The sequence below is a fragment of the Hippoglossus hippoglossus genome, chromosome 3 (genome assembly GCF_009819705.1).
Source record: "Hippoglossus hippoglossus isolate fHipHip1 chromosome 3, fHipHip1.pri, whole genome shotgun sequence".
Lineage (NCBI taxonomy): Eukaryota > Metazoa > Chordata > Actinopteri > Pleuronectiformes > Pleuronectidae > Hippoglossus > Hippoglossus hippoglossus.
The window spans coordinates 15458435-15481974 of record NC_047153.1 but is presented as its reverse complement, the minus strand read 5'-3'; the positions used below and the strand labels follow the sequence as shown (position 1 = coordinate 15481974).

Sequence of the window (23540 nt, the reverse complement as noted above, 5' to 3'; positions counted from 1 at the left end):
TCACTAGAGACGTTAGAGTAAAAGAGGAAAGAACCTACCTCAAACATATGAACTATTTTACAGCATGGTTGATAGAGGATCAGGCTTTAATATAGGTTTTCAGTTTTAAAGAAAATGCTGTCATTTTCTTTAAAACTGCAAACCTATATTAAAAGGGGACATAGCATGCCCATTTTACCACAAGTTGATATGGTTCCTTGGGGTCTTAATGAAATGTCTGTAACATACTACAATGTCAAAATACCACAAGGATCATTTAAAACAGCACCCTTTTTACCCTGTATAAAACAGCCCTCCACAGAGTGACCTGTTTTGAGTGCCTGTTCCTTTAAATGCTAATGAGCCAGCTCCCCCCTCCCCCCCCATGATTTTAAACGATATAAATTACATATTTTATATGATATAAATTATCAAATATGCATCCCATACTTTGTATTCCCCTTCTGTTGTCCTGGAGTTTTAATTTTCCCAATCACATAATTAAATGTCCCCCTCTGCCCATCCACTTCAAGCACACAAGCAGACAGACAGAGAGAGAAAGAGAGGTGGGGGGGGGGGCTATGAAGACCATCATTTACCCCCGAACCCCGACATTCAACGGGTACAACAACAAGCGGAGAAAGCAGAATCGCGGGCTGACCTTATATATACACAGTCTATGGGGCTGACCAGCGGAGAAATGCGCGTCCCGTGTGAACAGCCAGGCGGCTGCGCGCTGGAGAACGGCACTGCGCTGCCTCGCTGCGGCGCTTCCGTGTCCGGTGTAAACCCGGCGTAACGAGTGGGGGGGCTCTGTGTGTTTGTGCCAGTGTTACAGTAGTGCCGAACACTGCGGAAGTCTTCCACACTGCTGGCTGTGTGGCGTTGACACAAATTCCAGCTCATGCATGGGAGAGCGAGCGGTCGCGCCCGAGCAACTGCTGCAGCCTCCCAGTCCCAACGATCCAGACAAATGCCACATGTGAGTGAATCGCGGGCTGACCAGCGCGGAGAAATGCTCGTCCCGTGTGAACAGCCAGGCGGCTGCGCGCTTGGGAACGGCGCTGCGCTGCCTCGCAGCCTCGCTGCAAACCCGGCGTAACGAGTGTGGGGGGACAGGGGGTGGATGAGGTGGGGGGTGGGCCAAGGCCATGTAGGGAGACTTCCAGTTCCTTGTTACGACACAAAACCCAGGAAGCGCAATCGAGTCACTCAAGCATGACGTTTCTGACTTAGAGGAACCATAACAAAACACGCGAGTGTTTTTGGGTTGGTAGACATGCCAGATACCCACATTAACGTGTAGAAGCACTAACAAAGTGGAATTTGCATGCTATGTCCCCTTTAAAGCCTGATCCTCTCTAGGAAGGACAACAAAATCACACCTCCCTCTCCCTCTACCTCTGCAGATCACTAGAGACGTTAGAGTGAAAGAGGAAAGAAATAATGAAGGTCACATTATCTGCTACACTGAACCTATGCCAATCCAACAATAGCTTTATTCTAATTCAAGGTCCTTTTCACTGACTGAAAAGGACCTCTATAGTCAGAGAGACAAAACTCAGTTAGATAAAAAGGACCTAATCCGAGTTATTTTCACTCAGGCAGAAATCTAATTAAGATTTTCATTACAACTTATTCTTTGTAAATACAATTATTTCTATGGTCAGAGTGACAATCATACACTTCAGCAGCTCAGCATTCATATACATTTTCAGCAGGAAATGCATTTTCTAGTTTACTTTAGTAGTGTCCTAAGGTGTATGTGGTTTGCCCTTTTTCATCTCCTTATCTGCTTACAATGCATCCTTTTCACACATAAGTACATTTGGTCTCCACATTTGGTCTCTGCTGTGTGCCAAAATGCCTTGAAATTAAGTACCCTGACCAATTGTAATTGATTATAAAGACACTGTCACACTGAGCTTTTCCTACAAATAACTACAATGTGTCTTTAATCTGTGCATACAACCAAAACATTTCCCAAATCGCATTTTTGGGAATTCAACCATTCATCTCATTCAGGTGATTCCTGTTGTCATTTTATATTCATACTATACTATTGTCTTCATACTAAAAATATTCTTCAATCTTTCTTCAATATTTAGTCTTTGGTCGCAAACTACTCCCACATACTTCAAATAATTTTATCCATTCAAACATCAAAATCTTCAGCTCTTTCAGGACATTTCTGCTTAGCGATGAAACGGTTCCTTTTGTAACTGTATACCAAGTTGCTGATTTAGTTGATACTATCCAGCATCAACCAATGTAAGCAAGTCTCTGAAACACAGCCACAAGTGCAGGATTTGTAAAAACGTGTGTCTTCAAACTTCCTTTGATGTTCTTCTTCTTCTTCCTGTTTATTGACAATTCTACTTCTTCGTTTTGTTTACTGGCAAGTGAGATCCAACATCGAGGTGAATTACCGCCATATTCTTCTTCTTACTTCTTACAAAGTCGGTCAAAGGCCCCAAGGCTGTGATCAAACCACCTTAAAGGTTAAACCTAAACACTTCCCACTTTGCAAAGTTCCTCAAATCTTCCCTTTGGTTCCTACTTCTCTGTAGTGCTACATTACAGTGGCAGTGGACATCACATTGCTTTGATGTTGGCCTTTACCTTTCATCGTCATACATTTTCAGCTTTATTCAGTATTTCATAAACTGAACAAAGAAGAAGAGGAGCACAGTAGACGGCGGTAACAGACCTTGACGTTGGCTGCCACCCACCAATAAACCAAACAAAGAATAAGAAGAATCTTGGCACACAGTGAGGAATATACAATTCTCACATCACTTAACAGACCGGCTAAGCTACCGATAACAATACCCACTAACCTGCCGTTGCTGTGTTTAAAAAAATGAGCTCAATGTTTAAAGAGCTCCTCGTGACAGGGAAATTCTGCGATGCAGTCATTGAAGTTGAAGATGTCAAGTTTCCAATCCACAGGATCATTCTCTGCAACTGCAGCACCTTCCTCCAGTGAGTGATCACAAGCAGATTTATTTTATACCCCTTACATAATCAGTAAATCATGACAGTTTCCTGTGATGTCCAGTGGTTATGGATATTGATTTTTGAAGAAAGAGACCCGTTTTTAAATTGAAATTAGAATTGTCAGTTTAATAATGCTTTCCAAAAAAAGAAGGAAAATTAATCAATTCTGACTGCATACGAGTGAATCAGTCCCATAAAACAGTAATATGAAGTAGGGGTAGACCGATTATCGGACTGCAAAAAAAGTCAATGTCAACTTTATGGTCAAGTCTGCTATGAACAGGACACAGACGGGATAGAAATACTGTTTCTCTCTGATCCCAGGTGTAAACATACAAGTAGACAGAACAACAAAAACAGTATACTATAAAGGTTAGTATATTATATATGCTCTATACATTAAGTACCACCATAGCAAATTTTTGTGGCCCAGATTTAGCCCACATCCAACCCACATACATGAAGGCATTTGGGTGGTCCTAGGGCTGGGCGATACGGAAAAAAATCTTATCACGAAAAAAAACATCAGTTATCATCAGCTGCTCCTCTGCTGTTTTCTAATCACTCACACGTAGAACTGATCTTAATAAAAAACCTGCTGATTTCATTTTAATGTTCCTGGATAAAAGGGGCATCGCTTCTTCTGCAACAATGACGTTAAAACACAGCGTTGTGTCATAATCTGCGGGAGGAAAATTCTATTCTGTCTGCAAGAGTGTGTGTGTGTGTGTGTTTGTGCGCATCTCTGTCCCTCGTCACACACAAACTGATAATCACATGTATTTAGTTATTAATAGATGATGTCGGATCGTGACTCCGAATCGTTCCCTTTACTTTAACCCTGGTGTCCTGTCTGTGTGCGTCAAATTACGTCTCGTGTTGTGTAGCAGGTTTAAACGTGTCTCATAAACTCTAGAGCTAATCAAACAAACACAAAGTAAATGTCAGTCCTGTACGTGTCCTAATAACTTGTGATCAATGATGGTGTTTATTGGTAAAGTGTAAAATGAGCGCAGGTCAGCGGGGGGAGTGAGGAGGAAGCAGACTCCGACAGAGACTGTGACACATACAGGACGACCGGAATTTGAATGTGCGTCTGTCCTGAAGCAGTGGTGGTTATAATTATTCAGCGGTGGGAAAATGCTAAAAACAATGAATGTAGCGGAAAACATGACTCGATTATGTTCAGTCGCTGCATCGATGCAGAGTCGTCCACCTTCTGCTGCTCCTACGCTCTGTGCTGTTCACATCAACCTAACCTGATGTGGCTGTTACTCTATTCCAGCCACATGACTGGTTCGGTGCATTGGCTGTTTGTGTTGTCTATCAAAACATGGATGAAATGAGTTCTATCGACCATTTCTATCAAGGAAAAGTTATATTGCGATAATAATCTTTATCGTTTTATCAACCAGCCCTAGACAATCCGCTCCTTTTTTGCCAGATCTGGGCCACAAGTAAGCTATAGCAAAAGGTATGTCAACCACAGGTGACACACCCAATTTGTTTTACGCTATTTGGACCATATTCACTATTTTAGAAGTGGGCCTCTTTAGGCTAATATTTATTTTCAAGCCACAAAAGGGCCAGAAGTGCTCTATCATTGCCTGAAGTGGCCCACATCCATAAGCTATCTGGGTATGGACCAGATCATTACGTATAAAATCAATGCTTGTCAATGGTATATTTACACAGAAAAAAGAAAACCCATTATTTCGATTTCAGGTGACAGTTATTGGTTTGATTTACACTTAAGTGAAAACTACAAAGAGTCAATAAGACCATAAATGTACCCAGACTAATATATAGATCTAACAGCCAGCAGGCTTCATTAATATAAGAATTGTGCTCACTTGAAAAGATCATGGTTATTTTCTTTTCACTTCATCCCTTCTGCTAAGAAAATTATTTTTACACTGTTATTGTCAGTAAAAAATGGTTAAATATCTATTTTTACTCATCTGCTTTGTCTCCATCAGAACTCTCTTTGAGAACCGGCCCGCACAAAGAGCTGTTGAATTACCCTTCATGTCTCCTAAGATCATGCAGCTAATCATTGAGTTTGCATACACCGATTTCGTTCCTGTGATGGTGGACAACGTACAGGACTTAATGCTTGCAGCTGATTTGCTCAATGTAACAGGCATCACACAAATCTGCTCTGACTTCATGGGTGAGAAGCTTTGCCAAAAGAACTGCATCGGCATCTGGCAGTTCACAAATGTCTGCTTCAGCTCTGAGCTGCGGTGTAAGGCCTTCCACTATATCACTGATCACTTTGAGGAGGTCATTCCCTGTGAAGAGTTCCTGCAACTCACTGTGTGGGAGTTAGCCAAAATTCTTGCTAGCGATGATCTCAACGTGAAGACAGAGAGTACTGTGTTTGATGCCATCCTTTGCTGGATCGCCCACATACCTGAAGAACGCAAAGGACACATTGCTTTGCTTTTGTCTAAGGTAAAATAATGTTCTGTCACTACATCTAGTCTAGATATACTCTACATCTTCATTATTCATCCTGATGCTTTAACACTGGCAATTTGTTTCATTTGGGAAATACCCCAAAAAACGTTAACATTAACATACTCTGTCCTCTTGTCCCTGTTCAGGCCCGCCTGGCTCTGACAAGCAAGGATTACATTATGTCCAATGTGATGTCCAACAAGCTGGTGAAGAACAACTTTGAGTGCCAGAAAATTGTCGCACGGTCTCTCAACATCATCTCATGCGATATTTTATTCTCGGGCACTGATTTCTTCAAATCTCTTGCCCATCCTCGTCTGCCTAAAGTCATCCTGTTGGCCATTGGAGGCTTCAGCAAAGGCCAAATAACTAGCGACGTTCAGGCGTACGATGTCCGCGCTGACCGATGGATCGTGGTTTATAACAATATGAAGCATCCTCGGACAGATCACAAAGCTGCCTTCCTCAATGGGTACGTCTACTGTATTGGTGGCCTTACAGGATATTCAGGTGACCTTGGAGAGTTTTTAAACAGTGTATGCAGGTTGGACCTGGGCAATCACACCTGGCAGGAAGTGGCAAACATGCACTATCGTCGCAGCAATGTGACCGTAACAGTGCTGAATGGGTTCATCTATGCCATTGGAGGCCAGAATGAAAATGGTCACCTCAAAAGTGTAGAGCGCTACTTCCCCAAAACCAACCAGTGGAAACGTATTGCAAGCATGCATGATCGGAGAACTGGCGCCTCATGCACAATACTCGATGGCAAGGTATGTGAAGTGAGATAGGAAATAGAAATAAGAAGAAGAAGAAGATGTATGGGGAATAATAGTATATTTGCATGCATTGCATTACTCCACACATAGTAACATAGTAGTATGATCTTCTGCAGTTGTGTGGGTAAGTGAAAAAATGGGTAGTGTCAGACTGAACATCTTCTACAAACGTGTGTGTGTGTGTGTGTGTGTGTGTGTGTGTGTGTGTGTGTGTGTGTATATATATCACATTCCATATCACAATTTTACACAATGTACTACTTGACGTTTAAAGACATCTCTGTGATATTGGCAATCTAATTATTGGTCCAATCCCTTTTTAGGTGTGATTGGTAGTTTCTTCACTAGATGTTACTGTTGCATATCAGCTGTAATTCACTAATGATCTGACAATGGTGTCGGAATATTTCAATAAAACTTTTGTCTACCCTAACCTATTCTGTTGAAAGAAAATAAATGTGGCAGAGAGGAGAGGAGGAGGGGGGAAAGCGGGAAAGAAAAGAGAGCAGTAACACTTGATACAATTTTGTATTTAGGTTCTGTGAGACTGGTTATAAAAATTACAATAGTGATAGCCAAAAATGTATGGCAGCAGCAATGACAGCACAATTAATTAAACTAATAAAGAGAATAATAAATAAGCATCATAATGATAGCTGCATATTTCCATTTCATTATTATTCTTACTGTGATTATTATCATGTTGGAAACAGTCACCAGTTAAAAACTACCACTGCTCCTTTTCTCTTCAGATTTACGTTTGTGGTGGTTTACGTGGGAACGTGGCCCTGCAAACGGCGGAATATTACAATCCACAGACAGACCAGTGGACTGTGATCAACCCCATGAACACCAGGCGCAATGGAGTTGCAATTATTGCATTTCAAAACCAAATCTATGCAGTAAGTACACAAAACACTCCTGACATCCACATATCACTGAATGAAAGTATGCAATGTAAAGTATAAGAGACCAGCACCTTTATCCAGCAAGAGCCTACGGCCGTGGTCTAACATTTTGCTATGTTCACCATCTTACAACATGTTAGCATGGTAATATTTGCTGAAGTCATTGCAATTCATCCTGGGGGACACATGTCTGTAGTCTCATGGCCGTTAATTTAACACTTATTGTTTAATACTTTTAATTTACTACTGCCAATTCAGATATATTACTCAAAATAACAAATTCCAACCTCATGGTAGATACAGTATTTCATTGGATAAACACTGCCATCCATTGAGCCATGCTCGATCTATCAGCCTTTTAAGATGTATAAACTGTTCTGTAGTTACAATTGAATCCTGATAGAAGAAATTTGGACCTTCTAATCCAGCGGTTATTAATAAATCCAATTGCCATCTACTTTATACTGTGCATACCATATGACTCCGTTTAAACCCATTCATATGACTCATCAAATTTCCCAACACAGCTTGGTGGCCTTGACGGTAACATCCGTCTGAGAACCGGTGAGGTCTACAACCCCCAGGCCAACACCTGGCATGAAGTGTCCTCCATGCTGACACCCCGCAGCAACTTTTTCCTCGCAGAGATTGAAGGGCGGATCTTTGCTGTTGGGGGCAAAAGCATCTTGTGCACCACCACTAATGTTGAATACTATGAACCTAAAACAAATCAGTGGTTTGAGGCCAGGAACGAAAAACTGCCTGTCCGCGGCCAAGGCTGCTGTCTGATATATGGAATCCCCAACTTGGTCGAATATAGTTCCCCCCGTAATCCGCCTGACGCTTTTACCCAAAGTGACTTACAATAAGTTCATTCAACCATGAGGGTACAAACCCAGAACAACAAAAATCGAGAAAGTAAAATTTTCATCAAGAAAGCCAAACTACAAAGTGCCATATGTAAGTGCCATATAAGTGCTAGTTATTTATTTATTTATTTTTTTTAATCCAAGGTGTAGTCGGAAGAGATGTGTCTGTGTGAGGAATTCCCTCAAGAAGCTCTTGAGCAATCGGGTTTACGAGAATGGGACAGACAGACAGACAACCTGAACACATAATGCTCATACTTCCAGCGTAATACAGTGCAGAACTTAAACAACAAATATATCTTTTAATAGATTTAATATTGTGTATGGGGTCCATAATGCCCAACTTAAGTTATGTCTTGCAGATGGTTGACCTGAGACACCTTAAGACCTTTACAGGAATGCTTTAGATTAAGATGTTTAAGGTTTTGTGCAAGGAGTGGCCATCTTGTCGCTGGCATTAGGATAAGATCTGCCTTGAGACAATCTCCATTCTCCAGATAGTAACAATGCTGACATGACTTCTAGTGACAGAGGCTTGTTATCTACTCCCTCACATTTTCTATAATGCTGAGATGTTTCTATTGTACTTCAAGCTTTTTGGTTCGGCTGTTCGAAGTTCAACAAACAATCTTCTTTGTCAACAGATCTATGTTAATAAACATATACTTAAATAAAGTCAACTGAGGCTCCACAATCAGGTTTTTTTATTTACCACTGTAAACACCTATTAGAAGTTCAGCAATCCTTCATCAATCATATGTGATCTTTTTTCTTCATCCCAAACCTACTGCTAGGTTCATGTTTAAGTGTAGAGCTTCTGACAAACAGATTCCGTTTTCCGTTTCCCGTTCCGTCAGCCAGTCTATGAGATCTGGCAGAGGTCCAGGTACCTTGGTCAGTAATTTGACACTCTTCAAAGCATTCAACAACAGGAAATAGAGTGACAATGTTCAAGGAAATCCCAAAGTGGGACATGGACCATATCTAACATGGATGATAAACCCAGCAGAAGCTATATTATTCCCAGTGTGTACCTGCAGAGCACAAAAGCATGGCCGGGGATAGCTTGGCCAGGTTTCATAAACTTTTATTGAAGGCATCAGATCAATTTTGTCGTATACAATGCATCTGCAGTTGCACTTGTATATATTTATAGGGAGACTTCAAGCTGTGCCAAATAACTGTAACTGCCCTGGAAATGTTCTATTTACTGAAAAGACTGGACATCGTTTAGACGTAAACATGTTGATGTAAATTGAGAGACTTAAAAAGCAGGGAAATGAGGAATAGTGTGAAAAATGTATCAATTCTCCAGCGCTGGTCAGCTGTATAATTAATATGACAAGATCAAACAGCGACATAGCAGAGGAGCCTGAGCCTATATCAGCTTGATCAGTAATGGAGTCAACTGATCACTATTGGTTATACGACGCCATTTCAGATCAATTTTTGACTGATCTATTGTGCTCTGGGTAATCCAGCTGTCAATGGCAACCTACTGCACTTCGACCTGATCCTGACAGTGTTGTTTTCAGCCAGTGACCCACAGAGCCCAAATGAAAAAGAAAGCAGCCCACTGTTCCAATTAATAATTTTCACATTGACGTGTGTCAGTGAGCACAGCAAGAAATGCCACTCTGGTTGGAAAAAAAATGTATGTATCAGTGACATTAGACAGGTCCACATCAGCTCCGAAGTTCTGCCGCCAACTGAAACTTTTGAACTTAAAATTAGATTTTGAGGAGGATGACAAGAGGCTCGTTGAAATCAAATTAAACTTCCCAGTCAAAACAACAGACTACCACCTCTCTCCCCAAATTAATAAAAAAGTTAGGCTGTGTTATGAAAAACTGTCTCACCGTTATATAGCAATTTAATATACTCTAAAACAAAAGGTCATCAGGGTTTTACAACTTCCCTTTTGTAAAAGTTTCTCTGATAGGTGAGTCTTTAATGAATGCTCATATCGTCTTTCACAACTTCAAACACAGTGGCTGTATTCCCTGAGCGATGAAAGTTAATTTCACACTCTTCCCTTTCTTCTTCCCAATGGCGTAGGACACAAGTTCAGTTTCAAACTAACCAACTCTCTTGTAAAACAGCATCAAAATATCAGTCGATATCGATATATATCGCGATATGAATAAAATCAGCGCAACTGCACTGAGGCGCAGTGCTCCGCTGCTCAACTAGTGACTAATATTTATGTTCAACTGATGTCACTGCCTGGAACTGTGACACTTTACAAATAACAATAATTGTACATTTTGAACAATCCCTCCCACTTATATCTTTTTTATCTTCCTATAGTATTTTCTATGAAATTTTTCTATGAAATTTTTGTTACCTATTTTATATATTTTCTATATTTATAATAGCACCCAGAGAAAATTCCATGCATGTGTAAACCTACTTGACAATAAACCTGATTCTGGATAAACGGGGCATTGCTTCTTCTGCAACAATGAAGTTAAAACACTGCGCTGCATCATAACCTGCGGGAAGAACTCTCCTGTCTGCAAGAATGTGTGTGTCTGCTCGTCTCTCTCCCTCTTCACACACGAACTGTTAACCACATTTATGTAGTTATTAATCAATGAGGTCGGATCATGACTCTGGATCGTTCCCGTCACGTCTCGTGTTGTGTAGCAGGTTTAAACATGCGCCTCATAAACCCTTAGAGCGACGATAAAACAAAAAAACTAAATACAAATTATGCATATGCATTTTCATGGATAAACTGTTAATATATATACATTTTATAACCAACTCCCATACCGTCATCCACCTCTCCACTTTCCATTTTTTCAGTACAAATTTCTCCCCCCCCAAAAAAACAGACTAAACAGATACTGTCTTACTTAGATTAAGCTCCACGTGTCACTCACCTGCTCCCCACAGAACAACATAACACATCAACTGTACCCCTCCCAAAATAACCTTCTTACCTTGGGGTCTTTTTGTAGACGGACTTGTGTCCCTCTGTGATCTGACAGCGACCTCTTCACTACTGTGCGATGCCGAAAGTGATAATAATCACCAAATACCTAGAAAGACAAAGCAATTGGATCAGTTATTCCACATGATCATTTAAATATCTTTCCTCAAGTGTTAAAACAAAGAGTCTATCAGTTTCCCTTTTAAAATAAATGTGAAGACTAATAAGGGGAAAAAAGTATTTAAAAAAATTGGCATGAGATTGAAATAAAATATAGGGCTCAAGCCTCTTTTTGCCCCAGGGTCTGAATACTTTCTGAATGCAAGTTTAGTATCAAGTAAACAGACATAATAGTTACAGCCCCTTTGCTTGCTTTTCACTCTTTATATCACTGTAAATTCAAATTCTTGGGTTGTAGAATAATTATTATTAAAAAAACTTATATAGATAGGTGTTAATTGTAACGCTGAGACTATAATGAACGTAGAACATGAGTGATTGTCTGTTCAGAGTAACATTTTCACATTCCGTTAAATAACATTAAAAAAAAAACTATATACTGTTTACCCATGAACCGATTGAACATCTATGAAGGTACTCAGCTTGTGTTTACAGCTCCATATGCAATGAAATGTTACTTAGTGATTTCGCTAAAGAGAAAAGGGGAGTCGTAAACAAAATTACCACTGCACACAGTTACACAAGACTATGAGCAGCATAACCACATGATGTGTGCTAAAAGATGTTCTGTATTGTCCCAGCTAAGGTTGAAGTAGCGCTAAGCTACTGCAGTGGGTACCGCAACATTCCTTCATTCAAAAAGAGGCACGAAGCATTCCCCCGACCTTCTCTGCTCCCGTTTAATCACGGTAAACAGGCCGACTCCAGCCAGGCCAACACAAAAGGCCCCTGCACACAAAGCCAGTGGACAATGGGGAGGCAATAACCAAGAGGGAAGATGCACTTTACAGTGATATTCAGCTCAAACCACTGCCGCAAGCATGTGTGCAGGCATGCGCATGCATATGTGTACATTTTAAAAACTAAGAACTAGACCAAATAGAAAGGATTACAAACTGGAAAAAAAGCCTGCAGTCTTTCTGAAGAGAGAAATAAGAGCAGGTATCAGTTCCATTGTGTTAGACCAGAAAAAAAGAAGCTGGGGGGTGGGATACTGATCAACGAAAACGAGGTCAAGAGTGGAAGGGTCCATTAAGAATCTTATAAAAACATATCCTTAGAAACAATACGTCCATGTCCAATTCATCCATCCATCGTTTTTTTTTTTTTACTAAATATTTGTAATGCATCTTGCATTTCTGGGCACATTGTCTTCTATTTAACATTATATCCCACAGACAACACTAGAATGTCACTCACTAGAGCTCATACTTCCACCAAGGCCAAACAGTCCCCTTGAAATCAATCAAGCTGTGTCAAATTTCACACACTTATGGAAATCAGTCCCCTAAATATGCTTGATTTTTTTTATGAAGACCTATGAATTATTTCCTTGGAAATCTTTGAAAACAAGTGTCCTTGATCCCTTTCCTGATCTGAAACCGTACCAAAATTTAAAGGGCTCTTCCCTGACCAACACTTTTACCAATAGTCATCTGAAAAGTGTGACAGTTCACAAATACCTAGAGGTTGTCAAAAGTAATTCTGGGTAATGTAGGAAATCACTAATCTGATCATCTGAATCATGTTTTTGGAAACGTTGGTATAACACTTACTTACTATGCCAACTATTTTCTACGCATCTACAGTTTTTTTGAGAATATAAATTGTCCACAAATTTTAGAACAGAAAGAAAAGATTGCAAGGATTCTTGCAACAACTACCAGAACACAAATGAACCCAGAGTGTCCTCAGTCTGACCAGAGATTTGTCAAAAGATAGGAAAAACCAACACTTGTACACATGCAGAAATGCCCAGATTTACACACACAGGTTCACACACCCACATCGATTGACACAAAACCTTCACTCAACCAAATGAAGCCAATTCTAATGCTGCTAAGCGTCTCAACCATCATATGGAAAGTTAAGAGTGCGTGTCTTCAACCATCTAATCTCAAGATGTTGTTTCTGAGGGGTTTAACCTTTTTCCACTGGAGGAAAAAGGCCATTTACGACAAAGACATTTAGATGGAAAAATGATGTGGAAACGGATCAGGACTCGTGGGTGACCATTACTGATGTGATAAGCCGGGCGCTGATAGAGCAGAACAAGCTTAACTGGTGCTCTCAGAGTAGCCCATTACTGAAGTGAGGCATTAATCTATCAACCTCATTAAAATGCATGGTAACAGACGGCGGAAAATGACTGTCTGCTGGTTTGTTTGCATGTTTGCTCCCTCCCTGCCTGCCAAATTTACCTTGTTGGAGAGCACTTATCAAGAGGTCTGGTTTCTCATCTCCAGTGACTGTTGACACAATTATGTTTTACAAAGAGCCAAATAATGTCTGGAGACAAATTGTGAAAGGTTTGGAGGCTGCAATAAAATGATATGACACTGTTCTCCATATGGAGTTGGGAAGAACAAAGCCTGTGGATTTTGGAAATTACACTTGAGGCAACATTGCAGTTAAACTATGGACTACTGACGTTTAACTGCGCTTGATAACAGGGCCGCAGGATGTAGGACATTACCATATTTAGTTTGTGCATCAGAGAGTTGAGATAAATCGAGAAAATGAGACTTATGCAGGCACAAGCGATTTAGCCTCCTAAAATAGTTGGGCAGCTTGTTTATATAATGAGGCTGGAGCCTAATTACTCATTGCAGTGAATGGGTAGAAAAGGAGCATGGCCCGCCACAGTGGCAGCTCAACATAACAAGCAGTTTCTTTTAAAGCAGGGGAGAGCAGACGGAGCTGCCCAACACACCTGAGAATAGGTTTCCTCCTGGTTTTCCCCCTGCAGTATTTGTCCTGCAGCAGTTATTCTGTTGCTCCTTACTCATTAACCTGAGTTTTTATTTGGTGTCAGGGATATGTATGCATTAGAATGCATGCTTTGACAGTTTTTGTTAGTCTTAACACTGCAGGGAGAGTCACAGATTTGGGCTCCAGAGTGCGACCAAAAATCTGTGAAGCAAAATGGTTTGTATTTCTAAAGCGCTTTTCTAGTCTTGATGACCACTCAAAGCACTTCACAGTACAGTTTGCTATTCACCCATTCTCACACACATTCATTGGACGAAGCGGTAAATGCTCATCTAAATCATAACCATCCAGTTTTCAGAGCTGGTAACATATATCCTGTGCCAAATGTTTAATATTTATTCAAGAGCAAATTTCATTAACAGAGCCAGAGAGTCCATTTTATTTATTGTTTTGGTTGTCTGTGGTTGATGTTTTATTTATTTTATTGGTATTGTACAATAAAATATATAAAACTGAATCAATATTCTAAACAAATCAAATCAAACAAAGCCCTAGATAAGAAATTACCAATGCAACTGTCAAGAAAAGGTATACTTGTTTATTATTGCGGTGCCAAAAGGAGGAAAAATGTTGGGTGCACCTAAATTAGTTTAGTTATTTACAATCTGCAAATATTTCTGAAAAGTTCTCACTGTTTCATTGTTAGAGGTGGGGAAATCTTGGAACCCATTCGCTATTGTCTTCCAATCTAGACAGTCTTCTATTCCTGACGAATGTTTCTCCTCACAAAACACAGTGAAAAGCTATAAATGCGTTTCTGCCTCTTTTGCTCTCCATGTGGTCCATTAACCTGCAGGCAACCAAAGCCAGCTCAAACCTGATTGGTCAAACTCGAAACGGAGCCAGAAGGCTTCTTCTTGATGGCCGGTGAAAGTGCGCCTATGATTTCAGGGAAATGTTTGTTGATTTAATGTTGAAAGCCACCCCACTGTGATGTAATGCTGGAAAAACCCCATTACCTTTTCACTATTAACTCAGATTAAATGACTATTTCTATTCATGACTAGGGTTGCAAAGGGGCGGAAAATTTCCGGGAAATTTCGGGAAACTTTCCATGGGAAGTTAAGCTCGGGAATTTTGGAAATGTTGACACTTTTTGCAAATGTTAGCTTATAACAGGTAACTTAAATGTAGTTGAAAACAAGACTAGGCAAGCCTAGTCTTTTCATGACTATTACAGCTATTCATGACACAACCTCTGAGATTACACAGTAATAAGTAAAAAAAAAAAAATCAACTAGAGATGCCTTTTTTTTTAAACCAACTCTAATACACCAGGCTTCTAGCACTAAAATCTTGTCCATCGCCTACAGAATCTGGATATTCACATGCAGAATCTGTTTGTAGAGACTCGGGGTAGGTTGATTGGCAAAAATATCAGTTTCCTTCAAATGTAACAGGGATCAGAAGGGTGACATTTTGATAAGATTGATCATTACTCAGCATTTTATAGCTAACTGAGGGTAACGTTGCACAAAAGCCATGAATATCTCCACTGGGGATTATTAACTATCATGCAATCATCATATCTCGCTCATCAGACAATATAAGAGACATTCTGAACTTCTACATTTTTCCTTCCTTTACACAATGATTTCACAAACGTCATTTAGAAAAAAAAGGGAACAAATTTTGTCCTTTATTCGACAAAATAGAGAAGTGTGAACTTTTAAGCCTCGTCTTTTTCATCTGGGCATCAACAGATGACAGAATCTTGTGCTATGTGATTCTCAGATGAGTAACTTGCCCACTTCTGCAGCCTTGCCATCAGTCAAATGTTTCCAATATCCACAACATTGTGGCCGCCCAGTGGAACAACCTCAGTCACAAAGCCTGATGCCTTAAGCCTTTATGAAGATGAAAAGCCCTTCACTTCTACTTCTCCCTCTTATTGCACTTGACAGGGCTCTTGTCTTGTTTTTGTTTGCGTAACGTCTGCGTTTTCACTTTTTCCATTAGTAGGGAAACCTTGACCAGTTTGAAACTTGTAAACATCATTGTCCTGGAAACACTGAGGCCTTTTCCACAACAGGAACTTGATGACCCATAACTCAATGTGCTGCTTTTGTCGCTCAACACATTGTGAGCAAGTTCCTGACACATTTCAGGTGGTGGTGATACTAAATCTCACTTCTTCAAGGTGCTCTGTGGAGAAAGAAATGTAAAACACCTAAATTTATAACTCAGGTTACGCATTCATTAAAGCACTGTGAGGAAGTCACTTTTAAAATATGGGCAATATTATGAGATATTTCTTGCATCCTGGGGAAAAAACTCAGGTTCAAGTTATTGGAAGCGTTTGGAAACTGTTACCAAGTTCCCATAGTGGAAACAGCATTTCTGCAGGTTTTAACAAATTAAATTTAAGATTGTGAGACCATAATTAATCAAATTGAATACCCATGTCCAGTACGACAAATATGAAGGAATATCAGAGTCCCAGAATTGCTTACACTTACCCATGATTGACGATAGGTATTAATTAGCCTTGTAAAAGAAGATATATATATATATATATATATATATATATATATATATATATATATATATATATATATATATATATATATATATATATATATATATATATATATATATATATATATATATATATATATATATATATATATATATATATATATATATATATATATATATATATATATATATATATAACAGAAGTAGCGTTAACATTGCGACCTAAATGTATATAAGACCTTGTATGTCATAACATATGTTAAACTTTTTAAGACTGCAGATACCCTGCAAATAAGAGAAGCAGAAATACTGGTTCCCTGCAGCCGACCTCGACGTTATGGAGTAAAAGAGCCTGTAAAACGTTTAATGTCATGGCAGAACCGCTACAGGGGTGTTAGCTCACAGACCGATGCTGTCCTCAGACGACCGACCCTTCACAGCTAGGCCCTTTATGATGACGTTGGGGTAAAATCCAGCCAAGATAGTACACATACACAGTTAGATAGGCCTTATAAACACCAAGTTGTATAGAGTTCATACACACAGTCAAAATCAATTATAGAAAAGTCAGTTCATTTCAAAGTAGACCCGCAATCACTCACTGGGCTCTATTCAAACAGTTCCAGAAAGACAACACAGTCAGTGACCAGACAAGCTAAATCATAGATATGCTGTCATGTCCATGGACGTTTCCCCTTCAGCTTTCTTCTCCACATCAGTGTTTGACAAAAAAAAGAAAAAATTGTAACGACGTGGTAGAAAGAAAAAAATTACCCCCCTGGCCTATGAACACTGTGGCTCCACCACCAGGTCTGAACTGGCTGACTGTGCTATATGTGAACTTTAATCTAAGGATGGAGTCAGACGCCAACTCAAATAAGTAGTCCATCTTGAGCAGAGCTACAACCCAGCAGGTGCTGCACTAAAAGGGTTATTGACCCAAGTTGCCGTGGCCTCCGTCTAAGAAATATATATATTTGAAAATAACCTCTCAGATAAGAGATTTGGTCTGTTAGACAAGAAATTCGGACTCTTTAGCATTTCCAAATAAACCTGTTTACTCTTTATTAAATTAAAGTGACTTGAGTCATGCGTTGCTCTTGTTGGGTCAGATTTGCAAAAGAGTTATAAGGTTCAGTAACTTTGTTTTAACACAGCAAAAGTTAAGTTTTGTTAATGGTACAATCCACTTGTTGAATAATGGGCTTTTATAATATATTGAAGCTGTGGTCCTAAATCATTTCAAATATCATTTACAGACCAAGACAGTCATTAATTTGGACCCCCATGCGTCATTCAATACAGTTGACAGCACATCCCCTCAGAGGAAAATATTCTTCCACTGTCGTATGCAATTTGGTTGAGGTCCAATTAGGCAGATGACTTTATTCAAGACAAGTCTGTTTTTTAACTGGTTGCTGATCAGGCTTTTACAATGGATTTGCTGTATTCATATTAATCATGTTTTTTCTGAAAAAGAATCAAATGAAGAGCACAGAATTTGGGATGCAGACTCTTCCTCTAGTGCTTCTTGAATCTGAATACAGCTGCTGAAGAACATGACAGATGTCTTCACTAGTGACACAAAGGATGAAAGCAACTCATCCACAGTAGCTGGTTCAGTGAATGTATTTTCTTAAACCAGGTCACAATACACTATATACACATTTCTGCTACAGCCCACCTTTCTCTGAACTATCTTATTATCTAATTCTTAATGCAGTGGTAGTACTCTCCTATTGTTCATTACTCTTCCAGTAACATTTTAATTGTCATTAATATTTTAAAAAGTTGAATCTTCATCCTGTGAACATCTCCCAGTTTGCTGCAGTGAACGTTGAGAAACACTTTAAAACTTTTTTTAAATGGTCACAATTGGCTCAGTAAAATGCGATAACTTGTGCTTTTGCATTCAGAGACTGTACAGCAGCAATCAGGGGGGTGGAGCCGATGTATTGAGGTCGCGCCGATACACGCTCGACCAATCAAGGGGTCAGTTTCAGCTGTCAATCATGACATTTTACCCATAGCATCAAAGAAATAAACACATGTCACATCAATGGGATGAGAACTACCTAAAACGACCGTAAACCATCTTTGAAAAAATTATTTAACCTATATTTTGACTTTTTAGTTTCGTTCATGTCCCATTCACCAACATGGCCCAGGTGGGATTTATGAAGTATACTGTAGCCAGCCACCAGGTGGCAAGCAAGACACTTTGGCTTTACGCTTGGGGAGCAGTCATGTCGTGTGTTTTAATAAACAGTTGATGGCATAGATATGTACCATGCTAAACATTTTTCTCTATGATTGAAAAGTGTTCATTTCTACAATGTAAAAAAAAAATAGTCATTAGATTTTTATGTAGCACTACAGTGTACATTCTTAGCAAATGCTTCCTATTATTGTGCACTTAACAGTATGAGCACTTACAGTACAACACATCTCACTCTTCAAACAATCCAAAGAGCCCTAACCATACTTGTGCAATGATTTGCTGTGGCCTACTTAGCAAGAGATTGTCACATCTTTAAGTTTATTTTTTGTCAGATCTGTTGAGATTTTCAGATTTCTTTCATGAAATAAAAAATATATAATTCTTTATGTAAGGAGTTTCAAAGACCATCCATAATTAATGTGAGTAAAACTGAAAGGAGCTGGTCTAATTGTCATAGAACGTCCAACATGATGATTCTCTAAATCAAACTTGTCTGGTAAAACTCTTAGAGCTGGAAGAAACAACTTTTCACTTTTCATAATCAGTCTGCTGGAAATCAAAGGTCGCCCCATTATAATCATATTAACAGTCGAAAAGATAATTTCTCCACATACGTCGTCAACTCTCACGCAGATGCTTTAATGAGCTCATCCTCATTAGTGGAGGAATTCGACTGCATCCATTGCTTGGTACTTAGTGTCGGTCTGTGTCTGTGTCTCTGTGTGTCTGTGTCTGTCTGTGTGACATTGGAAAGGGAAAGAGGGGAAGCATGATTTTTAATCACGAGGGAGGCAGCTCTATCACAGGGAGTGCAAACAGTATGATTGCTTCTGACACCCGGAAGGAATAAGAAATTTGATCTCACTCTTAAGTCTCTATTGAACCTTACAGTATAACTGACCAACACATGGTTTAAAGGGGGGAAATCTAGTAGTGGGAAGGCATTTTAAACTCCTCTGTTCATGTTTTTTAATCTTTCCTACATTTTTGTTGACGTATTCCTGTTGATGAAGTGTATTAACTTATTACTACACACCTCTTCTGACAAACCATGGATTTGAGATTATCGTGATTCCACTTACTTAGTTAGCTAAATTTAGCACAAAGACGGGACACAGGGAAACCGCCGGCCACCTAGCTCCACCTCTGAAGTTCACTATTCAAAAAGTTTATCTTTACAAATCAAGTGAAATGTTGTGGTCTTACATGGTTCTATGTGCCAGAATATTTCTTTAAGGTTTTAGAGTGCATCCATTTTCAATGTCATAGCATTCAAAACACATGCATATGCTTTCACTTTCCCACTCTGAACCTGTATGTGTACATTAAAGGAACAGTAGATGAATCAGTTTTTAGTGACTGATGATGTTTAAATGAAAAAAGAAACACCTTGAAAGTATGGAGCATCACATATTTATGTGATAGGATAGTGTATCCAAGGACTTTGTGCTCTACGTAGGGCGAAGTAAAGATTGACTGTGATGGGACACAAGATTTACCATTTCAGCTCAGGTACTTTGCTTCTGAGACCCTTGGTAGGAGAACTGGAAAGAACACTGCTAGATAGGAAGCTAGGACAGTGCACTGTCCTGGGGTTTGACAGAATCAATGTGACTTGACGAATAAGCAAACAGTGAGATTAAAACTATAGCAATTAAGTAAATAATTAAGCTGAATTTTTCTGTCTCATCATTTAAGTTTTTCTTTCTTATTGAAATAATTGTTCGTTTAAGACATGTCAAGCAGAGTGAATGGCTATTCAGGTCAGTTTTAGGAGGTATATATAGAGGTAATGTCCTTGACATGAGTTTGACAGCTGTATCTGAAGGGGTTGCTATAAAATTAACAGGGCATTACAACTGGCAAAGAAGCACTTGGGCTGTAAATGCTGAGTGTACAAGGGCAAAAGTAACTGTGGAAGTCTTCACTTCAAATATCACATCTCATTAATAACCTGTTGCGTTTTCCCATCTTCTCTCTCACACATAAATTAAAGACATCGCAAAGGGTGATTGCTTGTGGGACAGAAGCTAATAAGATTTAAGTCATGGCGTCTAATTTTATCTCCCCTCTTTACTCTTGGAGCAGAGATAGGGCACTGCTCTTTGACAAAAATACCAAACAGGTTCTTCCGACCCAAATGAAAGACTGGGGCCATTTCAGGAAGCTGAACTCTTTTCTGGCAACTTTCTCTCTTAAGTATTTCCATCACTGTCATCTTCCTCCACAGAGGACTGGCCACTTTTGTCTCTGCACCCTACACAGGTACCCAACCCCTGGCCACTTTCCTTTAATGGACTGTCAGGAGGGTTTTCCAAAAGGTGCACAGCAGCACTGTTTAGAAATGTTAGGAGGGTTTTTTCTTCTATAATCAAATGCTATTTTCATTTGACAATAAGTTGGGTTGAAGGGAAAATAAAGATCTATTTGGCGATATAAAGTTTTACACTTGCTGCACATATTGAATTTCCAACATCTTTCTCACATTATTACTGATTTGGTCATTCTAGCGTGTACTGCCGCCCACCACACACATGAATATGAGCTCTCATTCTACTGCTGCCAATGCCCGGGGCTACGCACATTACAGCGTGTGATCCTGTCCGCTCAACAAAAAGCCTCCAAATTATTGTACTCCTCCTCACTGGACTGTAGGTAAAGTGGGGTGAAAGAAAGACGGATCACAAAAGAAGATCCAAACGCACAGCTTGAAGAGGAGGAGTCCTCCGAGACCGTTTGTTACTGTTGTTTCCATGGAGATCAGTTACAGCTCAGTTCTGACGGTGTGGTATATTGTCCGAGGGCGAGGAGGGTAGGAGATGGTGACAAATGCTAACAACTTTACAGTCTGTTTTACTGCCTGTGTTTCTAAGCCATTCAAAAATAAAGTGTGTGACGAGCAGGAGAATATCCGTAGGAATTTAAAGAAAATCTTATTTCCTGCTTTTTTACAGTGGCATTTTACTCAAGCATGACACCAACCACAAATGGCTGAGAGATTTGGTATGGTATGCACTGCGCGAGTCAATTTGGTGATGATGGAAAAAGTGAGAATGTAATTCTGTCTGAATGAGAGACTGTCTCAGTCATTACTTATCTGTACCGCCTTTGTCTTGGTTGAGGAAAAAACAACAAGCTGTGAATTTGGATAAAATCCCCTCACTGCTTCCTCTACAGACTTACTGGTGAATTTGATACAATAATAGGTACCTGGTTCATTAAAGGCCACTACACAGACACACACTTTCTCGTCATGCTCGAATGGGGTTAAACATCAATTTCACAGATAAACGTGCAGCAAAAGGTGAGAAATTGATGTTGCCAAAAATTTATCCTGTGACTGCTCACTCATACTCAGTGCTAAAATATGCCAAAGAGAAAAAGTTTTGAAATGAATATAATCTTCTATAATACTACTTCTTAATAACTAGCTTGTCTTAATAACTGCTTGTAGCCAAGGACAAATTTCAATGCAAGTTGACAATTATGATTTTCTATTATTGAAGGTTTTCTACACAATGTCACAGTCACAGAGACGGATAATTACCAGTGCATAAATGTACATTTGAGGCAGACCCATTTTCCAGCTACCTTGCAGAGATTACATTCTTTAAGCGCTGCATCAAAGAACAGCATCACAACTTTGAACAGTGCCAGGAAACAGACACGGATCATTTCTGAAAGCACTTTTGATATTTATCTTTTGAAAGAAACCAGAGGACATCCTGTAAGTAAAGGATCATTTCCTTGTATAGCTCAGTCATCATTTAAGTAGGTATTACAGGCCCAGCGAGTTACACCCAGGGCTTAAGAAGCAACACAATGGCCGACTAGATGTAAGGAATTTGTAGAATCTCTTTTCAGACAATTACCAAGGAAAGTTATGCGAGTATGTAATTATGATAATTAAAACTGGTTGACTGATTTATGTTTTCCCAAATGCACTCAACAGCTCATATTACATTTACAGTGGTCACGCATGCACTGCTTTGTTGCATGCAATAGACCTGTTCGACTAGTGTCATCGATGGACCAACAAACACAGCAATGTGCAATCAAGTGCAGCAATCAAAAAACCCATAACACCCTCTCACATCAGGCTTTTGTCTGCAAATGGGAATGGATATAATCCGCAATCACTCCCAGGACAAATGACTAATGACCACTAATTTGGCACGACAGTGAGGTGGGACAGTGTCTTGGTTTTCGGCGCATTTGTGACATCGAGCATTACGCACCGGGGGGAACTGAAACTCATCTGCTGGCAATAGTACAGAAGCCAATCTCCTTTTTAGTGGATTTACCACTGATTTTGGTGTAAAAGACTATGAGCTAATAAACTTGGATGTAAATGTGGGACTTCAACATTACAACACAACAACTTTGTAAATATTTTATTGGTAAAGAAAATCTAGTCAATTCATCTGTAAGACCTCAAAGATGCATTTTGGCAAATAACACAGAATGTAAAAGACATGTTTTGTGTCTTTATAAGCAACATTGAGTATACGAGCAAAATGGATGCACTAGTGAGACAGATGAGTTAATAAAACATCAGGGGCTGTTTGTCCTTGCAGCTTGAATCAAGGCTGAGTAGAGCAGGTAATGCCCCGAGAATAATGAGCATACGTTAATCAAAGTGTTACTCTGATTTACAGTGAAGCCGAGTGAAAAATAAATCTGTCAACAGCAATTTAGTAAAGTTGAAATTTGTTGAAAGCAGCGAGTCTATTTTTGAATAATTGGATTGAGCCTCCAATTGGTTTGTTTTACCCTCTCACTTTCTATAATCCATTGAAAACAAATCAACATAGAAGTCTACGGCACACTGGGTCCAGCTGCAGCCGCCACGGATGTCAGAAAACTTTGCTCCTCCGTATCTGAAATTGATGTGTTCATTTTGGTGGGTGAATGTCGATCAGCACAATTATTCATAATTTCCAATCCCTGGGT

At 39.5% G+C, this 23540-nt stretch overlaps 1 protein-coding gene across 5 annotated transcripts in view; it reads right to left on the bottom strand.

Moving 5' to 3' along the window:
* Positions 1 to 23540, bottom strand: part of furina (furin (paired basic amino acid cleaving enzyme) a) — an 80880-nt gene that overhangs the window by 30934 nt on the left and 26406 nt on the right. For all 5 annotated transcript variants that reach the window (XM_034581298.1, XM_034581299.1, XM_034581303.1 and 2 more), the window contains one exon: positions 10947 to 11045. In XM_034581298.1, coding sequence (XP_034437189.1) covers positions 10947 to 11045 — 99 coding nt within the window. The remainder of the gene's footprint in view (positions 1 to 10946; positions 11046 to 23540) is intronic.